The sequence below is a fragment of the Glossina fuscipes genome, unplaced genomic scaffold, assembly GCF_014805625.2.
Source record: "Glossina fuscipes isolate IAEA_lab_2018 unplaced genomic scaffold, Yale_Gfus_2 3, whole genome shotgun sequence".
Lineage (NCBI taxonomy): Eukaryota > Metazoa > Arthropoda > Insecta > Diptera > Glossinidae > Glossina > Glossina fuscipes.
In genome coordinates, this window is record NW_023998417.1 from 13,911,653 (window position 1) to 13,933,236 (window position 21,584).

Below are 21,584 nucleotides of genomic sequence, written 5' to 3' on the forward strand. Positions count from 1 at the left end.
AGTCACGGCTCGAACAAGAACATTTGAGGAAAACCATAATCCGCATTCACTAATTTTTAGTATAAAATAAAAAAAAATTATTCTGTTTTTCTTATTTAAATTTAAAATCCATATATTTGTTTTTTATTGGAGCAGTTTGTTTTGAATTACAGAATTTGATTCTATCGTCATAAGTCGCTAATTACAATCACAGCTGTACAGAAAACTACAAGCCATGGAGAATAGAAAAGATGGCTGATATTGTGTCATTAGTTTTGTTCCTGGCAATACTATTTCTTTGCGAAACGAAACAATCGGCTTAATCTTAACAAAAGTTTCCATTATTAAAGTAGATTAATTTTGAGTTTGCCTAAAAAATGTTAAATCGCAAACGTCGTGCGAGTTCGATATCAAGTAAGCAGGATGAAGACCTTGGACAATTAGATGACTCTACTCCAGAGCACTCGCCGGTGATGCAACCAACATCTGCGGTGATTATTACTTCAGCTAGAAAAAAACGCAAGTTAGATCCAACCGAATTATGTCAAAGTCTTTACGATTCCATACGAAATCTGAAAAAAGAAGATGGTTCCATGCTGTGTGACACTTTTATACGTGCGCCGAAGAGACGGCAAGAGCCTTCGTATTATGATGTGGTCAATAATCCGATCGATTTGCTAAAGATACAACAAAAATTAAAAACAGATGTTTACGATGACTTGGACGAATTAATGCAAGACTTTGAATTGTTAGTTAAAAATGCAAAAGCTTTTTATAAGCCTGATTCCACAGAGTATCAAGATGCAGTCACCTTGTGGCATTATGTAGTGGCCAACAAGCAAAGGTTGATGGAATCTTTGGGCATAGCAACGGAAGAGGAGCCAAAGCTTAAAAAAGGACCACGAAGCGCCCGGAGGCTAACCGCTACAGGAGATGAAGAATTAAAAGATGACGATATGAACCCTTATGAGGAGCTGTTTGCTTCTGTCATGACTTCTGTGGATACCAGTATGAGTGACAGGCCTTTACATCGTATGTTTCTGTTGTTACCTAGCAAAAAGGTATATCCCGATTATTACGATGTAATTGAACATCCTATTGACTTAAGGTTAATAGCCACCAAAATTCAAACAAATGCTTATTCAAGTTTAATAGAAATGGAACGTGATTTGCTTCAAATGACCAAGAATGCTTGTCAATTTAACGAACCCGGCTCTCAGATCTATAAAGATGCTAAGACTTTGAAGAAAATCTTTACGCAAAAACGAATTGAACTCGATTCAGGCAAAACTAAAATTATGCGCAGGTCAAAGGGTCTATCCAGTTCTGCAATAGCTGCATTAAAAGAAGAAGCAGATAGTTCGGATGACGATGAGACCAGTAAAAAAGGCGAAGGCCCTATGTGGGCTTTATTTGATCATCTGTATAACGCGCCTGGCCATTCAGAGCACCCAGGGGCGACTGGTCCGCCTTTAGGTACCTCGTTATGGAAATTGCCTGTACGTAGGTTTCACCCGGAATATTTTGAATTAATAAAGCGTCCAATTTCTATGTGTCAAATTCATACAAAACTTAATAAGGGTGAATACGCCAACATAAGCGACCTCACGGGAGATTTGTATTTAATGTTGGACAATGCCAAGAAAGCATATGCTGCTACACACCGAACTCATAAAGACGCCGTCAAAATGCTAAAGCTAATGAATGCTAAATTAGTTGAAGAGTCCTTGGATCAAGAAACCAGTGAAATGGAAGAAGACGAAGAAGATGAGGACGACGAAGAAGTCGAGCATTTAACTGGTCCAGGCAGCACTGAGCCGCAGCCAGAGAAAAAGAAAAAAGGTAGGCCACGCCTTAATCCAATTCAGCATAATTCGGTTGGCAACACCACTCCTATTACTTCAGCTACCAATATTTCACCAAAATCTTCTCGAATACCAATAAATGCTGCATTAAAAAAGAAGATCCTTAGTATACAAAAGTACTTGGTCGACTACACCGTTAACAATCGTCGTCCAATAGAGTTATTTATGGAAAAACCACCTCGTAAAGTCTATCCCGATTATTACGACATAATACAAAATCCTATCGACATGAACACGATTGAACATAACATTAAAACGGATAAATACAAGGATTTGGAAGACGTGGTGGCCGATTATCGTCTAATGTTTGCAAACTGCCGCCAATACAACGAAGAAGGTTCGACCATATACGAAGATGCTAACATTTTAGAAAAAGCTTTGAATGAAAAACTTAAGGAATTTCCGGGTCTAAATGAAATTAAGAAACCTTTGCAGAAATCAAACAAACTGGGTCGCCGTAGAGGCAATCATATACCCGTAACTGATAAGTTATGGCAATTTTATGAAGCTATACGTGATTATCAAGAACCTAAGGGTAAACGTCAACTCTCGCTAATTTTTACAAAACTGCCATCAAAAACGGAATATCCTGATTATTATGACATTATCAAGGATCCCATGGATATGGAGCGAATAGCTAATAAATTGAAACAGGCTTCGTATGAGTCCGTAGATGAATTAGCAGCTGACTTTTTACTTATGCTGGAAAATGCCTGCAAATATAATGAACCGGATTCTCAAATATATAAAGATGCCTTGGTTCTGCAACATCTAACTCTGCAATTAAAACAAAATTTGCGTAATGATCGAGAATCTGTGCCGGATGTTTCCCTGGCTGTTCAAGAGCTTTTGTTAACTCTCTTCACTTCACTGTATAACCATCAAGATGAGGCAGGTCGCTGTTACTCCGACTCATTGCAGGAATTACCAGAATATGATGAGCTGCCTGGTGATCAAAAAGTTCGAGGTATCTCTTTGGATTTGGTCAAACGTAGGCTGGATAAGGGTGTTTACAAACGGTTAGACGTCTTTCAGGAAGATGTATTCGCTTGTTTAGAACGTGCTCGTCGTTTGTCACGCACTGATTCCGACGTTTTCCAAGATTCCATAGAATTGCAGATTTTCTTTATTAAGAAACGCGATGAAATTTGCGCAGATACCTTGAACTCGCCCGCCCTGAATTACACGTTGGATAAAATGCTGTCTGAAGTCGAAATTATGAAGCAACAAAAATTACCACAGGAGGAGCCTGATCAAGATCAAGAAGACAAGGAAGATGTTGACACCGCTGCTATGCACGGTGAAAGCATGATTATCAATCAAAAGGTGTTCTCCGCCGGCGATTTCGTGTACTTTCAGCACAATGAAAATAAAATTCCAAGCATTGCATACATAGAACGTCTTTGGACTTCAGAAGACAATAATAAAATGATGCACGGTGCTGTATTCTTAAGGCCACATGAAACTTTTCACGTTACGACGCGTAAATTTCTAGAAAAGGAAGTTTTTAAAAGCAGCGTATCCCAAACCATACCAATGGATCGTGTTCTCGGCAAATGTTACATCATGCATATCAAGGACTATATTAAAATGAAACCTGAAAATTTTGATGAAAAGGACGTATTCGTGTGCGAATCTCGTTATAATGTACGAGCTCGTAGCTTTAAAAAGTTCAAAAATTGGCCTTTTGTCAGAGAAAATGATCCCAATGTCAAATTCATATTACGTGAGAAACCTGTTGAAATAAAAAGAGTCATGTCAGTCTTTAAGGAACGGATAGAAAAACATAAAGGTGAATTAGAAGAGCTCAAATTGCAAGAAGCGTTAATTGAAAAGGAGAAACCCAATGTCCCATGTGATCCGCCGTTCAATCCAGAACCGAATAGTGTGTATTATCAGCAATACAATACCATCTGTAGCGGAGTGGTAAAGACAGGAGATTTCGTCTATGTGGCTACTCAGTCGGGCAAACAATCTATAGCCCAAATCCATCAGATATGGGAACAAAATAATAAATCTTATTTCAAAGGGCCCTGGCTTTTAGCACCCAATGAAATCACCCCACCTTTGCCGTCTCAACCACCGCTGGGTAAGCCTTTTTACCGCCAAGAACTTTTGGTTTCCACTGTGGAAGAAATGACGCCTGTTATAGCAATCGTAGGACGTTGTGCCGTGCTCGAATATCAAGAATATATCACTTGCCGTCCAACCGAATTTCCGGAATCTGACGTTTACATTTGCGAAGCCGCCTATGATGAGTTGAAAAAAGCCTTACGAAAATTTCAGTCTCCGGGTGGAATTCTGAAGAAATTCCTGCACAGTGCTGACGTTACTCAGGACGAAATATTCTTTTTTAAAGCAGTTATTAAACCAATCAAGGAAGGAAAATGCTCAGATTACACTGAAAGTTTGATAATGATGGAGGACTCATTGGACGGAAATCCTCCCTCGGTAAATTCTGACATAGCCACTACGTCGTCGCCAGCACCTTCAGTTTCATCTACCCCATTGTCATCAAAAAAACCCAAAACGACAAAGAAAAGTTTAACGGGTTACATTTTATATTCTAGTGAAGTACGAAAGGGTGAGTTTGTAACTTTTGCAATACTATAAAGCAACTAATGAAGAATATTCCTTAAAGGTATATGTACTGCTAATCCGGACGCTTCTTTCGGAGATATATCACGAATGGTGGGTAATGAATGGAAAAACTTACCGGCTAGTGTGAAGCAAAACTGGGAAGACCGAGCTTCACGTATCAATGAAGAATCTGCTGCTAGACGTGAGCTCGATGAAACACTTAACTGTTCAAGTCCGGGGCCTAATAATGAACAACAAACAAGTCTCACCTACGAATGCTTATGGGATAAATGTGACTTTCAGTTCGAAGATTCGGTTGATTGCATGGAGCACTGTTTGGCGGATGGAACAGGCCATGTGCAGCGCACAGCGCAAGCAAATGATTCAGAATATGTGTGCTTGTGGCGCAATTGCATTCGTGTAAGAAAGAATATGCAAGCATTTCCGACTCTGCTGCGCCTTATTAAACATGTCCGCGAAGTGCATTTGAGCAAACCGGGTAAAGTTGTGCATCCAAACGAACGCAGCAAGAATTTTGTGCCCCGCAAAGCTAAAGTGGGTGCAATAATTTCCCAACAGATAACCACCAATACCGGCATAAATGTTGCTCCTAATTCTCTGTTGCCGAGAGGTGTAGTCGGAGGCACGCAAACAGAAGGCAATCAAATTCAGTTTCAACCGCAAGTGTTGGGACCACCACCAGAACCAATGTTTGTAACTGTTCCTCCTAGGCCTCAAAGGGTTTTACACTCTGAGGCTTACATCAAGTATATTTCGTCTTTGCAAGGCACGACCGCTCAGATGAACGCTCAAAACTCGGCAAACTGGAAGCGAGCTCTTACCCCACTGACACCGTCTGCTATTACCAAACCTCACACAAGTTTACCCTCACAATGGTTAGGCAAATATGCCAATACAAATGGCGAAGATGTGGTTAAAGCCTTGTGCCATTTGCGAAATTTTATGATGGATGATGTCCTGCAAATACAACGCAATTACTTCTAAGACAATAATTTGACTTCATAAAATCCCATCAATTTTTGTTATACACCAATACATGTGCTATCTACTGTTGGATATACAAGAAAATTACTAAAATAAAATAAATGAGCAAAGTTTAATTCAGAACGGATGAAGTTTCGCCTCTATCGCCAAAATAATTTCTTATGATTACAAAACCGAAGACTGTTAAATATATATGTTCGAAAATTTGTCTGTGGTCTCTCACATTAGGAATATATGCGCCAAAATTTCGGCTTCACCAGTATGTTTTTTTCATTCGGCAGTGTTGCTTGAAGGAGTGTGGAGTCGGTCGTATAACTTACCTATTTAGCTGTAGCCAGGCATCACGCACAGACATCACGAGCTAGCTCGAGCATGTTTTAACTCACCCAACTCAACGATTGAACGGGTTGACTGCTTCAAGAGATTCAACGTTTCGATTATGAGATTTCACAAGGGTAGCAACTTTTCAATATGTATTCTTTTCCGAAAGTTTAAGTATAGTTTATAAAAGTTTTGATATTTTAATTTACCGATTATTAAAACCAATTTAGTCTTATAACAATTTTTCCAAAAATGATAACTTCTAATCGTCAAATATTAATTAAACAAAACGGTTAAAAACATAAAAAATGAATTTTGATATCTACGATTCGCGTACTGAGAATGTTTATTTTAACGACGATATTCTTTTTTGTAGTGAATCCTTAAATGCATACAAAATTAATTTGCAATCTTCATACGTACATATAAATGGTAAATAGGACCTGAAGCTTTTGAAAAGCAGAAAAAAGTCTTCAAGGGCTTATTGTATGAGAAAGATTTGAGCAAATGCTTCACATAATTTAGCATCACTTGTCTAGCCCCGTTTGATTATGCCATCTTGGACGTCAAAGCATTACACTTCTCAAAAAATTAAATAAAGAAAACAAATGTAGAAAAAATAAAAGAAAGAAGGCATACATGCATATGAATTATATATATATTTGGTCGGGGAAATTTATGGTCTGGATAATTTTCATAGTCGGGGATGTTTGAATTTGCATTTATTAAAAGATTAAAGAAGGCAAATTTGAAATGAACTTGAAATAACAGGACACACAACAGGAGTTTACCTTCCATATAATCTAACAATTTTGAAAAATTACCTTTGTATATAGCTTCCTTTGAAAATAATGTTTTTTGCTAGTAAAAAAAAATTAAGTGAATTATCTTAGTAAATAATTGCCGATGGTAATCATATTCATATATTTAGAATAATTAAGCAATTCCGCAAACTATACACACTGCTCTGGCAATGCTGGTTCATAGTATGTAGCTATTGGTATGTATGCAAGATTTTTTTAATTGTATTTGGCTTCTTCAGCATATCGGAAAAACAAGTCGCCATTTTTTAACAGCAGCTGCAGGTTTGTCCTTTTTCATTATTTATTTAAACAAAAATTAATATTGCAATGACCTTAGTTATAATCTACAATTAAAAAATTTCCGTTAATATGTTAGCAGTAAAAAGAGAGAGTGAAAAGTTATTTATAATTATTTATAATTTGAAATTTCAGCCTTAGTTTCCAAATAGTATTTTCGCGTTCGTATCTAAAACAAGAGTAGAGAGGATTAATAATGACTGGCCGTGGAAAAGGAGGAAAGGGTTTAGGAAAAGGTGGTGCAAAACGCCATCGTAAAGTTTTGCGTGATAACATTCAAGGTATCACCAAACCGGCAATTAGACGTTTAGCAAGGCGAGGTGGTGTCAAACGTATATCGGGTCTTATATATGAAGAAACCCGTGGCGTCTTAAAAGTATGGATATACACATAATTACACGTTAGTTACAAAAATTTTCTCTATACCAATAATTTATTTTTACAGGTATTTTTGGAAAACGTCATTCGTGATGCAGTAACCTATACTGAACACGCTAAACGTAAAACTGTCACCGCTATGGATGTTGTTTATGCCTTGAAGCGTCAAGGGCGCACTTTGTACGGTTTTGGCGGTTAATGAGCAGATTGTCATCAGCACAATTCAATATTTGGGCACGAAGAGTATTTTTCCATTTATTTATCTTCTTATATATAATTACAGGTTTTTCGTCTTATATATTTACCAGTAATACATATGTATTTATGACAGATTCGAATATTTCCACTTGACTAATACATTTGCAACCAATAATTCAATTTAATGTAGTAGAACTTTCGCTAAGGAAATAAATTGCAATTTGTCCAAAACGATAATATTTGAATAGCAAATGAAATTATTTAACGGAGGGATGATTAACTGAAGACAGACTAATAAAATCAATTTTATTTAGTTGGTTTTTAGTTAGGAGTGATTTACGTAACAAATAAGGTCCAGGATAGGGGATTGGGTCATCGTTTAGAGGAATATCTTCTCTTTGGTTTTTGGGTATGCCCTTAAGATATCGCTGGAATTACAATCAGGCGGCTTTAACGAACTATATTCATCATTAAGCTATTAAAGGGATTATTCTTGTGTTTCACTTTCTCAGCCTAATGATTTATTAGCCAACTCTATATATGTACGCAGAAAATCTGTCGTGCAGGTATCTACATATGTGTATCATAGCCAATTCTTTATTGAGCCCCCGCTTAAAAACGACACGAAACGGTAGTCAGAAACTTCCAGAAATAGACAGAGAGGAAATCGCATTTTAAAATGCCACACTTTTTCCAAGACTACCGTTTCTCCTTGATCTTCTGTGTACATCTGCAGCTTATATAAAGATTTTATTACTTGTTAAAATGTTGCGGACTGAATGTTCAGATTTTGCAAAAGGGATGATGATGGATCGTGCGCTGTTGGAACCATTATTTTAAATCCTAGCTGGTGATCATAAGCGTCTCTTACTTACCATTAATTTAAGAAAGCACTTAATTTTGCTTTTTTTTTTTTACTAAACTTTACTATAAAAGTACATTTAAAAAATAAAGTTTTTTTACAAAATTACATTCATAGAGTTCCATGTACACACATACATATTTCCATACATATGTGCATATGTAAGTATACGTTACGATCGTTAGATCTTCAAATATATAGGAATTACAAACTTAAAGTGTATGTTATTCTACGCACGGTGCAATGGTTTATTATGGTATGTACGGCGACGGTGGATGAGAAACCCAAGGTTTATGTTAAATTAACCTCTCATTATAATATGTGCATGTACCTAGGATGTTATTGCGTTCGGTGTAAGTTCGTATGTGTGTGTACGGATATGGTTCATGTGTCGAAAGTAAAAGTAGCACTAGAGAAATATATTTATATAAAAGATTGGGGGAAAAAAAAACTATGATAAAAAATAGATAGAATATATTTATATATGTATATGTAGATGAGTAGGTTCCTTTCTACGACGAAGAATTTAGGAAACTTCTGATAATTATTGCAAATAATCGCGTAACCCTCAAGCTGATAGAAAGGAAAGTGGGGGAAAGAAAAAAATAGATATATAAGAAAGTAATTTAAGCTAAGTTTCTATAGAAAAATAAAGGGTAGACGGACACGAAATGATCCTATATAAGAAACACACACAACCGTCCTATATATGTAATTTTCGTACTATTCATTGCACAATCCGAGAAACAATGAACGCGGAGACTTGACGCTTTTAGTAAACTCTGCCTCATCAAAATTCGGGTCAAAAATATCATGATGTTGATTCTGTGGCATCGGTGTCAAGGGCATCGGTTTCGCACGTCGTATAAACACTTTCATTGGCTGATATTCGTTATCGTCGCGCAAGGTGTCTGAATCACTGGAACATATATCACTGCTAATGCTGCGTGTTGTTGGTATCGAGATCTCATCCAATTCGAATTTGGTAAGACTTTCAAAAAGATTGTTTTTACCATTCGCAACGTTATTATTGATGGCGTTATTGTTACTATTATTATTACTGTTATTCGTATTATTACTATGAACGTAATTAGCCCTTTTGTCTTTGTGGGGTTGCACCGGAGCATTTGTCAGTGTTTTCGAAGAATTCTGACTGCGGCTGCTATCAGTAATGCTATTGCTCATAGTATCGCCGATATTCGTTTCAAAATGTACAGCCGATAACTGGAACTGTAAAAAAACGAAAAACGATGATTGCATGAAAAGCAAGAAACTATTATATGATTTTCAAATGTAAAAATTATGCGTCTATTATTATTCGGTCCCATTCAAAAAAGATTTTTCTTATGGATCGATTCTCTCGTGCGATAACTAAAGCCGAACTACATACAACTTCTTGCTTTCGTTTATTTTGCTATTCAAAATGTTGCATTTTCGAGGTAAAGCTCGAGGTAATTATTACATATAGCTATGCATAAAAGTCTCTTAGTTTTTCCTTCTTGGCGAAAGGTTAATAATAATAATAAAGAAAGAAAAAATGTCCTTTGAAAACCGATTCAAAATATTTGTATTTTGTAAACTTGGTAAAAAAAAAAAAAGAGAGCAAAAGAGAGAACAAAACAGAAAAAGAAATACAAAAAATATCTGTGTGTGATCTATGGAATAAATAATTCAATTAATAAAACTAAGCTGGCTTGAGTCCAATCATTTAACTTAAGTATGATTTCAAAATTTCATATACTTGCATAGGGAAGGGTAATGCACTTACATCAGTTTCGTTGGTAAGCTCGTGATCAGATTTGGATTCTTTCTTTTTCGCTGACTCCTTAACTGTGGGGGGCTCAGCATATTTCATTTCGCTCTTCACTTTACGTACTTTTAACGCTTTTCGTGTTTCTTTTTGTGTTATAATCAGATTTGCTGTTACACCGTTTACCGGCGAATTGAGATGCACTTGACGTTCCGGATCGTTTGATTCGTTTTCAGTTTCCTCACCGTCGTCGTCGTCGTCATGAACATTGATATAGGTCTGCTGATGGTGACCTAGAGTAGCTTCCTTATTCAAACATATATTGATATTCTTTCGTGGTGTAGAAGCAGCACTGCTTGGTTTGATAATTTTTTGAAAATCATTGCGTCTATGGGTAAATAAATAAATATTAAAAAGTAAAAAGGAAAAGAGAAAATCCTTTTTTCGTTTAATTTGAACACATACTCCTTAATGATCGATTGCAAAGATTCATTTTTAACCACCACGTAGCCGTCGGGTACGTTGGCTTTCGATTCATTTTCCAATTGATTCTCGTAAGCTATTATTTGTTGATTGAGTTTCTCATTAAGCAGTTCAGCTTTCTTGCGTAACATTCTTTCAAACGCCAATTGCTCTTCGAGTGTTTTTAGTTGCTCTTTAAGATTTGTCAGTGTGCCTTTCGCTCGTTTTACGACTACGCCATTTGGACCGGCGACCAATTCAGTTTGGCCATCCATTAGCTTTTGATCTTCGTCGTCTTTACCCAATTGATCGCGTATGCTGCGCTGCAGGAACTTACTAATTCCGTTATTGTTACGCACATTAAAATCTATTATGTAATTGTTAATCTCCAAACAATCGAGAATCATATTTGCCGCACGATCAGTTAGCCCGCATTGCTCCATATCGATTACTTATAATGTAAAATCATAAGCAATCTTATTAACTACAGCAGAACATAGCATACCTTTAATCCATACATCTTCTTTAAGAACTTCCACAATACATTTAAGGCCATCATCTCCAATTTGAGTGTTGCCCGATAATGCAATGTTACGTAATCCAGGAATAGTGTCGGGATCCACATCCCGGTAACGCAAAGATTTTTGCCAGCCCTCGGTATAACGACTTATTTTTTGTATCTTTTTAGAATAAAAGCAAAAAAAAAAAAAACAAATAACATGTATTTAAATAAATAAAACCTTTCGCTAACAAAGCACGTGAACACAGTTTAAATAAGTCTCATAGATTACCTTAATCATATCTGCTACACATTCGGCACCCTTCGTAGTCAATTCACATTCAGATAAATTTAATTTTTCAACATGTTCTAAATATTTAATCGTATTGCATATGGCTTCGCATCCTTTATCATAAATATATGAGCGTTGAAAACTTATTTCCTTTAGGCTTTCGTTTGTCGAAACGGCCTTAAGAGCAAATAAAAGAAGAAGAGAAAGTATTTTATATATGAACGATTATTATCATCACTATTGCGCTCCTCTTCTCTAGTTTAGAGAATGGATTCTATCCAATTGAAACAAGGATCATCTTGTCTGCTTAAAATAGGAAAGTTTCCAACATTGAGGATACGGACAATTGCAAGTGCGATATGTGCCCCCGAAACGCTTCCTATCTACTTAGCAGCCTTCAGGCTAAATGTCGTTACTTTCGAAGCTTCAGGAACTTTACGTTCGTCTTAAAGTTTCATAAACGGATCTTGCAATGATACTTAGAAGCAAGTTATTTCACTCAGTAGAAGGTTAACGCGTTAATTAAAATTCTCTTTAATGCAAAAATTTGATGTTGCGGAGAAAATGTGTCTGCTTTTAAGCGAAATATCTCTAAAGATACGTGGGAAAGGTACCATGAAAACTAGAATTTCTCTCTGCAAAACATTATTTATAACAATTGTGCTATCTCTTCCCACTTTCAAATGTCGGACAACTTTAAAAAAGACAAATGTAAAAATTTTGCTTTGCGCCATGGCCAATTTGCGTGCTTCATCTTCGGGAGATTGGCGCGGCTGGTCAGAAAATGTTGCACAACTTTTAATTGGGAATATCGAACTCACAAGAATGATGTTGTCGCATTCGTACCTTCGCTATTGATTCCACGTATTTATCGCTTAATGGTAAACCTTCGAGATTTAGTATTCGCAAATTCTTGTTGAATTCAATGCAATTTGAAATCGCCTCCACAACGCCGGAAAACACAAACTTCGTGTAGATCACCGGTCTTTGGCGAAATAATTTCGCCTTTTTCTCAGTATCCAAATGATCTAAAACTGCTGAATGAATGCATCAATCAAATTGAATCGTGTATAGCGATCGTTATAGTTATAGTTATAATTATATATTTACGATGACTTACCCATTCCGAATGCTTTGCGCATGCGTATGCCCACATTTTGTAACACTTGATCATAATACAACGCCTCAACAATCAATAGCCAGTCGTTCACTGCTAGTTTATCGCCGAAAAAATCCAATACCGATGTCGCATTATTTTTTGCCTTTATATCCGGTACTGGTGTCAGATTTTTGGCCCGACACAATTCCAGATAACGAAAGTGAAATGAACGACATCTATTAATTTTTTTCGTCGAGGTAGTACCACTAGCTACCTCCCGTAATTCCAAATTATTGAATTTGTGCATGTTCGTTTCACGCCCTTTGTCTCCGGATTATTCTTATTCTATATGTCTAGGATATCTTGCGTATTGGATTAATCCAGAGTACAATCAACAATGATGGCTAGCTACGAGCCATGTACAAATTCACACTTACGGTTGGTTGTATTATGCTATCTATATTTTATCTATGGACTTTCCTGTTTTAACACTTTAATTATAACTATTTTCTATCGGGCTTCTCGTAATCAGATCGTGCGACAAGCCGTTGTTTGGAGAGCGACGTTTGACAGTTGTATTTCAAATATATATAAACGTTGAAAATAATTTTGAAATTTTTATTTATGAACGAATTGATAGAAAAAGTCAGGGTATTTTTTTAATATATATTTTTGTCTTTTGTTTTTTTTTTTTCTTTTGAATATGTATATGTCTTGAAGGAATTTTTAAAGTTTACTATTTTATTATTGTGGTTTTTTCGTAAATAAACGGTTGATTTCTGGACATGTTTGAGCGATAATGCAACGTTTACTCCAGTCGAGGCGAATTCGATAACTGAATGTATTCGTAATTGAGGCTTATATTTGCAAATCTTTTGTTTCGTAGAATAAATGCCTTTGTTATTATGCATGTATGCACGTAAGTGTCCATTTCTTCCCTACAATTTCCTAATATATGTTACGACTGTTTCAAGAATTTCAAAAAATTTTTCTCTATCGTTTCGTTTATATTGAAAAATGAAAGAAAACGATATGAATATATTGTGAAAATTTTAAACGATAACACAAGTAGGGGAAAATTATCCAAACGCGAATGTCGCACACCTAACGTTGCAGCTAATGCATTGGTTAATTTTACTTCTCCAGTGGACGCACTCTGCAAATTTTTCTCATATGAGAGGCAGATGCCTTATGACCGAGCGATATTAACGCACTTAATGAATTTCTTCTTTAATTAAACACTTTGGCAAACAACAGTCACCTTCCTTCCTATCCTTCATCCTACCATACCGTACTTCCGTATTACATTTGCGTGAATTTTATAAGATATATAAGATATACATATATATATATATATATATATATACATATAGAGGACGATGCATTTATTAAGGCGCACATCTGTCCACCAATGTTCAGAGTGGCGTTGGGGGAAAATTTCAATGACTTAATCTGTGAAAGCAATTGAAGCCAGTACAACTTAAAGCAGAAAAAAAGAGCAAAAAATAAGAGGGCTATATCGTCATTGGCATAAATGAGGCATACTGATCATCTAAGACGCAATTGTGACAATGTAGTATTCGAATTAAGGGTCACCAACTATTATTCTACTTTTCCGAACTTTGAGACCAGAAGGTTTACATGCATTCCTCAAAACTCTCTTTTATTGCGAAAGTTTAGATTTCCAACATTGTTAATTTGACGTGTGTGTGATAGTTTCGCAATTGCAAAGTCAGTGTCGCGCGGCTTCAAATCTCAGGTGCGGTAGAGTTTCGTACACTTAAAACGACGACCTTTAAATGAATGCTAAACAAATCGAGGATCTCCCCTATCTGTGTCGTTGGTGATTATAAGAATGATTTTTTCATTTTGATTGTGTTTTGCGTTTTACTTCGTCGTCCACTTCCTGTCTACAGCCTGTGCAATATGTGCAATCATTTCCTCACATACGCTCGGAATCATGTTACACACAAGTAAAGGCGGGGGATAGGCATATAGTTTACAAGCAGAGTGTAGTCATAAAGCCGGCTCTGAAGGAAAACAAAATGTAAGCAAATTGTATATGTGAATGAATGTAAACGTTTGTGAAGAACATAAAATGCAAAAGCTGAACTTGGCCCAAACTTTGTCGTCATCATTTGTTTTTGGTTAAAATGATGTCGAAATGAATGAATGGCTAAAAGGTACGCTTCGCTGCGCAACTCCCCTCTTGTGGGCATATTGCTTTTTGTTATTTGCATGTATATATACATATATATACGTGTGTGTGTACGTACGCGCGTGTAATTATAACTCAATTCAATGTTATATTATATTGTGTACAAAAAAGATAACGTAATTGTGTTGCTTGTTTTATTGTTACATATGTTGCAGCGTTTCAATTCCACTCCGAGTATGTTTCCATTAACGCTTCAAATAAGTTTGGTCTTGCGGTACTTGAAAGAGTTTTGAAATTTCAGTTTTTAACATGGCTTGTCTTAGAGCGGTCGACTTTTTTGTTTTCTTTTCTTGAACAAATAATTAAAGCAATCGTGATTGAATCGCTAATAGAGTTTAGTCGAACACCTTTGGCGTAGCATAAAGACGTGATTGATAAATAAAGTGATTCTTATTGAATTTTAAATGAGATTCCAATTAGATGGTATTCATATAATTTCGAAAATTTCAAGCCGCTTTTCCCTTGGCACGTTCCGTTTTTCATTTTTTTTTTTTTTTAAGTAATTAACGTGGCTAGTGGTAAGATAAAGAAAGTCTAAGAATAGTCGCTACGCGTACAGAGTCACGGTTGATGGGCGTAGTATTTAAATGTTCATTCATTCTTTTCTTCTCATTAACGTTTTACATTAAAATCCTCATTTAACTAACTTTTCTGGCATAATGCAATGAAATGTGTGTTAAGTGATTGCCAGGTTAAATATAATTTCTACTAAAGAAGAAAAAGGCAGTTGAACGGTAAATTCAATTTTGAAAGTGAAAAAAATGATTCTCGAAATTCTTGCAAAAACGTGTTACAACGAGACCTAGCGGAGAATTGAAGACACATTTGCCCGTATGGTTAACCTTTGCTTTCTTAGCGAAGCGGCGGGATAGGTATGATATATATTTCTTTTCTTTTTGAATCAATTATATTTGTTATTCTGCAAAAGCAAACAAAATACCAAGCCACGCTATATTTACCAAGGTATGAGCGCTAACGTGTTCTATGGCATTCCTTATTAGCTTAAGAATCCATGAGACCTTATTCAGGGTATAACAATAATGCTTACGTCTTATCTTGATAATTAAGCCATGTCAGTCCGTCCTCTTGTTCGTGTGGCATTCTCCTGTTCACGAAAAATTAACATAGACAGTTGAGACGTGTTGCAGATCAAGGACGAATATGCCCGGGATTTAGAGTCGAAAGTAGAGTTTGGTCCCGAACGTGAAACGTATGGAACCTATAGCCGACTTGCGGGTAACTTCACGGAAATTATATTGCAATTATTGGAGAGTTTCCTGTGTGCGACCATATCCTTGGAATACCTACCTGTATTGATACGAAATCAAAAAAAAAAAAAATCATAACTACTATACGCATCGCGTTCTTATACGACTTGTGACCGGTCACAACACCGGAATGAACTTCTTCTATTATTATTATTATTATTATTAATTGACCCAGATAAACGAATTCGAAGACTAAAGTCGTAAAGCGCTTGCCTCTAAGACTATTGCAATTGACATTGAAACCAACGACCATTGAATTGTTAGTCGATATCCTTTGCCTACAACTCGGCCCCTGCCTCATAATTACGATTGCATTACCATTCTCTGCGGGAAATTTAAGCCGTTTGGAAGATTATAATATTCTGATATTTCTTTGGATATTTACGTAGTAATGTAAATAACATTACTTGCAGTTTGCAGGATATTTATGTTATGTTTAAGTGAATATTGCACAACGAAGAGAAATTAATTTTACGGTGAATATTTTATGCAAAGTACATATTTACTTAACATTATCGGTGCAAATGATGTGAATATTGAAAAAATGTATTAATAAATACAAAGCAACTATCCAGCCGAGGAATGCTGATACACTAATTATGCGAAAGTGTTAAAAAAAAAGGAGAAAAAATGTTAAAATATGTCAAGTGTAACAAATGATTATTCGTGGTTGAAGTTGTACGTGTTTGTAGGTGTAAGTGTTCGTGTTTAACTCTGGTGGTGGTGGTGCATTATGGAATTCGTTGAATAAAGTGAATACCTGAAGAGGGTCTACTAGGACATCCCGAAGCGAACCTTGAGCACGCTCTACCTCTTACACGATCCACTTATCTAGTTCCCCTTTCCGACTCCTATTTTTTTTTATTATTATTATTATTTTTTTTATTTGACTTTTAAAGATTCTGTTTGCCAAAGAAATTCAAAAGTTAACATAAGTACTAGGAGACGTCGTCTCTTCCCAGCTCTTTTCCCAAATATAATACAGATTGGACATGTTGGATAACAAAATTAATATACGACGAATATAGTGGTGGATATGAAAATCATTGTAGCGCGACGAACCATTTTTCCACAACTCTGAATATATGTTTAAGTACACATATCTGTTTTATTTACATTGACTGCTTCTGGCACAGTAAGGTTGGACGTCATATTAAGTTGGTCACTGAACAAATAACTCACAAGTGCAACGGCCTTTACGTATGATTTTGAAACAGAGCATTAATGTTGTAAGCCGGGACGGACTGTCTGCGAATACTTCGTTTATGTGGATGTCGATGAACTAATAAAATCACTTATTGCTTATCGCAGAGAGTGGACTTCTAAGTCGATTGTAGCGTTCATAAATGCTGCCGTCCACGTTATGTTGTTAATATAAACAAATTTTCTTTTTGAATTATTTATTATTTTGGTTTCTTTTTTTTTTTTTTTTAGTTTTTGTTTCTCTTTTATTTACATATTACATGACACGTTGAACTTGAATTGTTAAATACACACAAAAAAGAAGCTATAACGATAGATTATGCCATTAAATTAAGTGATAAAAGCGAGAGAGCAATAACCACTATCGGCAATCTTGCCGTATAGTTATGAAAGAATTAATGAAACAATACGCATATGAAAGAATTGCATTTTGACGAGGAACCGGAATTTGAAACTGACATAAAAGTTTCGTACCGAGCAATTTCGTTTCCCACGTGCATATATAGAGTGTACACCCACATGCATCGAAAGTAATTGTGGAGAACGTTTTCCTTCTATTTCCCAAGTTTTGCTTCGATTTCCGAAAAACTATGCATCAAATTTTGCAAATTAAGCAAATGTTCTTTTCCTTACAAAAATGCAACTTTTTCGCTTCGTTGACGATATCCAAACATATATATATATATATGTGTGTCACAGACGCCAAGCGTAAGAATTTAGGTTGAATACCCCCTAACAAACAAAGTTTGTCATTTATGATATCTGGACCGCTGAACATGATTTAAAAGCAAAGAACCCGCCTATGAAAATGGGGAACTGGAATAATTCCGTAAAAACGGGGAATTTCTGTTATTATTACTTGAGAATGTTTCTGTTATATAACTTGAGAATGTTTCTTTCTAAAATACATTTATTCCAGCAGATGGGAATATGCAAATTTAACACCTCTATTACGCTACGGTATATACGAATTCTCAGATCATCTCGCTAGTCCAGTTAAAATGAATCGAAGAAAGATTATCAGAAATCTTCTTCTTCTATATGCAGTTTTTCAGCCGGATAGTGTCACGGCGTCATGCCTAGTGCTTCAATCAGTTAACTGTTTTGACTTCTTTAGCGATGACGAGCATGCTCGTTAAACACGGATTAGAACATGCAATTAGTTTGGATCATGAAACATATGCTCGTCATAAACAGTTAATTAATTGGTTAATCGAAACGTTAAATTTTTGCTCTCTACTATCTGGACTTGACTTATCAGCAGCAGCTACGCTTTATTTTCCCCTTACGCATATAGGGGGCATCTCCTAAATAATTAATCGTATTACAATAAGTTCTAACCATATCGAACCTCTCACAACAGTTTTGTGGCTTTAAAAGTTACAGTTCCAAAACGAGCCGTGATTACATGTTGTAAAATTAAAGCAACGCTCAGACGTCTTGAATAACCGGAATAAAAGTCTGTATAAAATGCTTATGATTTTCTGAACACCTTTTAAAATGTTGTAAGCACTTTTGCATTTCTTTATGGTAGACCTGGCCTTTGTTAGTTTTCCGTTCGATTCAGAATCACTTTTTACATCGAACTAAGCTTGTCGGTCTGTCTGTCTGCTTCGTTTTCTTGTGTTCAACGTACAGGCAACAATTTTTGAGATATTTTGTTTTGGTTTCAGGACGAACGCTATTGAAAATGGTTCGGATTGCACCAGTTGCCATATAACAATCTATTTTAAAAAGTCGATATATGATTCATTGTAGGGTAGAGTAGGATGTGTTCTTACTTTTTTTCTAATAGTATAAGTTTTCAACATTTCAATGAAGCACTGGCTAAGCTTCTCCTTTATTAGAAGAGTTAATCGCATTCGGAACAGAATTTACTCCTTTAGTCTCCATTTTAATAATAATAATAAGGTTTCAAAACCTGAAGATAAGATTTGTATGCATGTAGTTTATGTTTCCCACTTGCCTCCCCATTTCGAATTCAATTTCATCCAAATTTAAAAAATTCCTTGTCGCTTGCCTCTTTTCGAAAATGATAAAAATGGTAAATTAATTAAAATGTGTTTCTCTTTATGTTGCAAGCATGCAAATATTGCAGACGCGTTGCATACGTACATTCGTGTAGCTTCTTATGGATGATAATTAATAAAAAATAATACATGTCTTATTTTATTCACTCAATCACTATTTTTTAAAGAGTTCAATAAAATAGTGGAAGATATTTTCTTGTTTGCAATTTTATCGTTTTTTGCCAAGCAAGTGATGTAAAATTTGCAAAATTTCTCTCATTTGGCTTATGTAAGAAAATGTCAAATATTTCTTTATAGCCGTGTGACGAAAAGTTTCCACACACAATGAAAACGAATAGGTGCACGTGAAAAAGATGCTTTATGCCGACTCGTTCGTTTTGAACGTGCAGTGTGCAATGAATTATTAAAGAAAAAAGACAGTTATGACATCTCTTCAATGATTTGACTGTTTTGATGTTGCTTGATGTTGGTGGTGTAAGTGCACAAGTTTTTACATTTTTATCGCAAAATCGAACTTTTCACGCGATTAAATTAAATTATTGCTAAATTATTACGATTGCATTTATTTAATTTTGAGTTCATATGCAGCCTGCAAGTACTGAACATAGCAATTACCTTTCATTGATACTCATATAGGTTTATATAAGTGCATGCGTGCCTGGGTATGTGTGTGCGTTTAGTTACCCTATTATACCGATTGTATTGATGTGAGAAAATTTCAGAAAATAAACATAAACATTGCTTTGCATTTGTGCGAGTTTTTTAATATGTGCACACACACACACAAACACACTCATGTTAGCAATAGTTTATTGTACAATTCGAATGATATAATTTTTATATGTTAAGTAAGGCGTCCACTTGGCTTGCACCGAAGCGTATTCTTCGTACTATTCCAGGCGTAGCAATCTACCGAGAAGGCTTTCTCTTAGTTTGAGTCATCGCTTTCTTAATCGTATTGTTATGCAACGTTGTATTAGTGAGATGCAAATAGCTCTTTTTTTCTTTTTTCTCGAGCACTCCCTCATTTAACCCTGAAGCTACCGAGTAAATCGTTTAGAAATTTTTCAATGTTCGAGCTTAAAGAGAATAGTTCCAAATTTTGCAGTTATTTTCATTTATATGAGAAGACTTTTAATTACTTACAAAAGGATCAAGGATGTCACAGTCGCTTAACGGACGCCAAGTATCTACAATTTGGCAAAAATATTTCTTAAGCGATTAAGAAGCAAAGTTTAAAAAATGTTTACTATCTGCCCGCATACACGCTCTCGAAAATACCTCAGCACTTTCCTCATACTTTCGTCTACACAACTTTCGAATCCGTGAATCTATTTCGGAGAAACCGCTGCTCACATATTTGTGAGATTCGTCAATGGCAGTGCGTGTGACAACGTTATCGAATCTCAAATATAGTCAGCCAAATGAACGCGAAATTTAGTTTACGCAGTTATTCATAGTGCACATACAATCATAGTGTCTCGCCCCTTATCCGATATGGTCAAGCAATTTTTAAGAATTTTTTAACACGCTATCTATAGTATGGATCGGGAATGAGTACATTTCTAAAACATTTTTCTAAACATATTGCGTGACATGATGATTTGTTACTTATTTCGTAAATTAGTTATGCTCTTGAAATATTGCCGTCAAAATACATATGTCCTCTAAAATGCTTTTTAATTAACATCAAAAGAAATTATAGTAATCTTCTCATACTTGCTTCATACATGGAGTGTAACTGTAACGCTTGACGAAATTCTAAGAATAAGCGTCTGAAACATGCGTTTCTTTACAGTCGCAATAGTAAAATTAACCATTAAAAGCAAACTTTGAAAGTAGGAAACAACAACACAACTAACGCTGACGGAAATCTCATACAAATACAACGCACCACGAGTAGCAAATTCAAGTTTTATATTATGAAGACAGCGCGTAACACTTTAAAGGGAAGTCGTATACGGAGCATGCATGACCGTACTTATAAACGGTTTAAGCTGAATTTTGCGACAACCACGATTAGTTGGTACACAAGTACTAAGTGAGGGAAAGCTTCACGAGCTCTGTTACATAGACCTAACCAGGAAAAAGGAAATGATTCATATTGCCTGATTGTCTGATCCATAGTATATCACATATAACGTACATTTATCAACTTAGAGTCTCGTACTTTTTGGCGGCGCCTTCTAATTCTTGTATCCTGCAGTCAGTGAACAGAGTTGTATTCATGGGAGAAGTTGAGGACGCTTAGCCATTGTTATGGTGTATTAAAATGCCTTTAGAATGCGCGAAAACAACCTTCAAAAACCCCATCAGGTATACATGTTCCTTGCATGTGTCGGAGCTTCGGAGTGCATGTTTGTTTGTTTGTCGGTTCATCCAGCTGACTGCCCAACAGTGTAGTATCTGTGCTAAACTTTCTTCCAGTCGCAAAAATAAAGATATCGCCTCCAAGAGAATGGGAAAATGATTTAA

The 21,584-nt window shown here is 35.8% G+C and overlaps 3 protein-coding genes across 3 annotated transcripts; 2 read left to right on the top strand and 1 right to left on the bottom strand.

Annotated features, from left to right (window-relative positions):
* The first annotated feature begins 213 nt into the window (after positions 1-213).
* LOC119634445 (protein polybromo-1) lies at positions 214-5,695 on the top strand. The gene is made up of 2 exons (XM_038028637.1): positions 214-4,428; positions 4,486-5,695. Exons 1-2 carry the CDS (start codon positions 357-359, stop codon positions 5,427-5,429), a joined length of 5,016 nt encoding a protein of 1,671 aa, XP_037884565.1. The 5' UTR covers positions 214-356; the 3' UTR covers positions 5,430-5,695.
* Positions 5,696-6,744: 1,049 nt separating this feature from the next.
* On the top strand, positions 6,745-7,663 carry LOC119634743 (histone H4). Its single transcript, XM_038029086.1, has 3 exons — positions 6,745-6,835; positions 6,986-7,226; positions 7,296-7,663. Exons 2-3 carry the CDS (start codon positions 7,047-7,049, stop codon positions 7,425-7,427), a joined length of 312 nt encoding a protein of 103 aa, XP_037885014.1. The 5' UTR covers positions 6,745-6,835; positions 6,986-7,046; the 3' UTR covers positions 7,428-7,663.
* A 1,107-nt stretch (positions 7,664-8,770) lies between these two features.
* On the bottom strand, positions 8,771-12,697 carry LOC119634952 (protein Cep78 homolog). The gene is made up of 7 exons (XM_038029397.1): positions 12,412-12,697; positions 12,138-12,325; positions 11,292-11,468; positions 11,006-11,180; positions 10,504-10,951; positions 10,057-10,426; positions 8,771-9,518 (listed from the first exon to the last, which is right to left on the bottom strand). Exons 1-7 carry the CDS (start codon positions 12,695-12,697, stop codon positions 9,012-9,014), a joined length of 2,151 nt encoding a protein of 716 aa, XP_037885325.1. The 3' UTR covers positions 8,771-9,011.
* Between the last annotated feature and the right edge of the window lie 8,887 nt (positions 12,698-21,584).

What these genes read in the sequence shown, in the direction of transcription:
- LOC119634445 (XM_038028637.1), top strand. Translation starts at nt 357, where the DNA reads ATGTTAAATCGCAAACGTCGTGCGAGTTCGATATCAAGTAAGCAGGAT. An exon ending in TTCTAGTGAAGTACGAAAGG is followed by an intron (nt 4,429 to 4,485) that starts GTGAGTTTGTAA and finishes TATTCCTTAAAG; the next exon opens with GTATATGTACTGCTAATCCG.
- LOC119634743 (XM_038029086.1), top strand. Translation starts at nt 7,047, where the DNA reads ATGACTGGCCGTGGAAAAGGAGGAAAGGGTTTAGGAAAAGGTGGTGCA. An exon ending in AAACCCGTGGCGTCTTAAAA is followed by an intron (nt 7,227 to 7,295) that starts GTATGGATATAC and finishes TTATTTTTACAG; the next exon opens with GTATTTTTGGAAAACGTCAT.
- LOC119634952 (XM_038029397.1), bottom strand. Translation starts at nt 12,697, where the DNA reads ATGCACAAATTCAATAATTTGGAATTACGGGAGGTAGCTAGTGGTACT. An exon ending in ACGTGGAATCAATAGCGAAG is followed by an intron (nt 11,469 to 12,137) that starts GTACGAATGCGA and finishes TTTGCTCTTAAG; the next exon opens with GCCGTTTCGACAAACGAAAG. An exon ending in GTGTAGCAGATATGATTAAG is followed by an intron (nt 11,181 to 11,291) that starts GTAATCTATGAG and finishes TATTCTAAAAAG; the next exon opens with ATACAAAAAATAAGTCGTTA.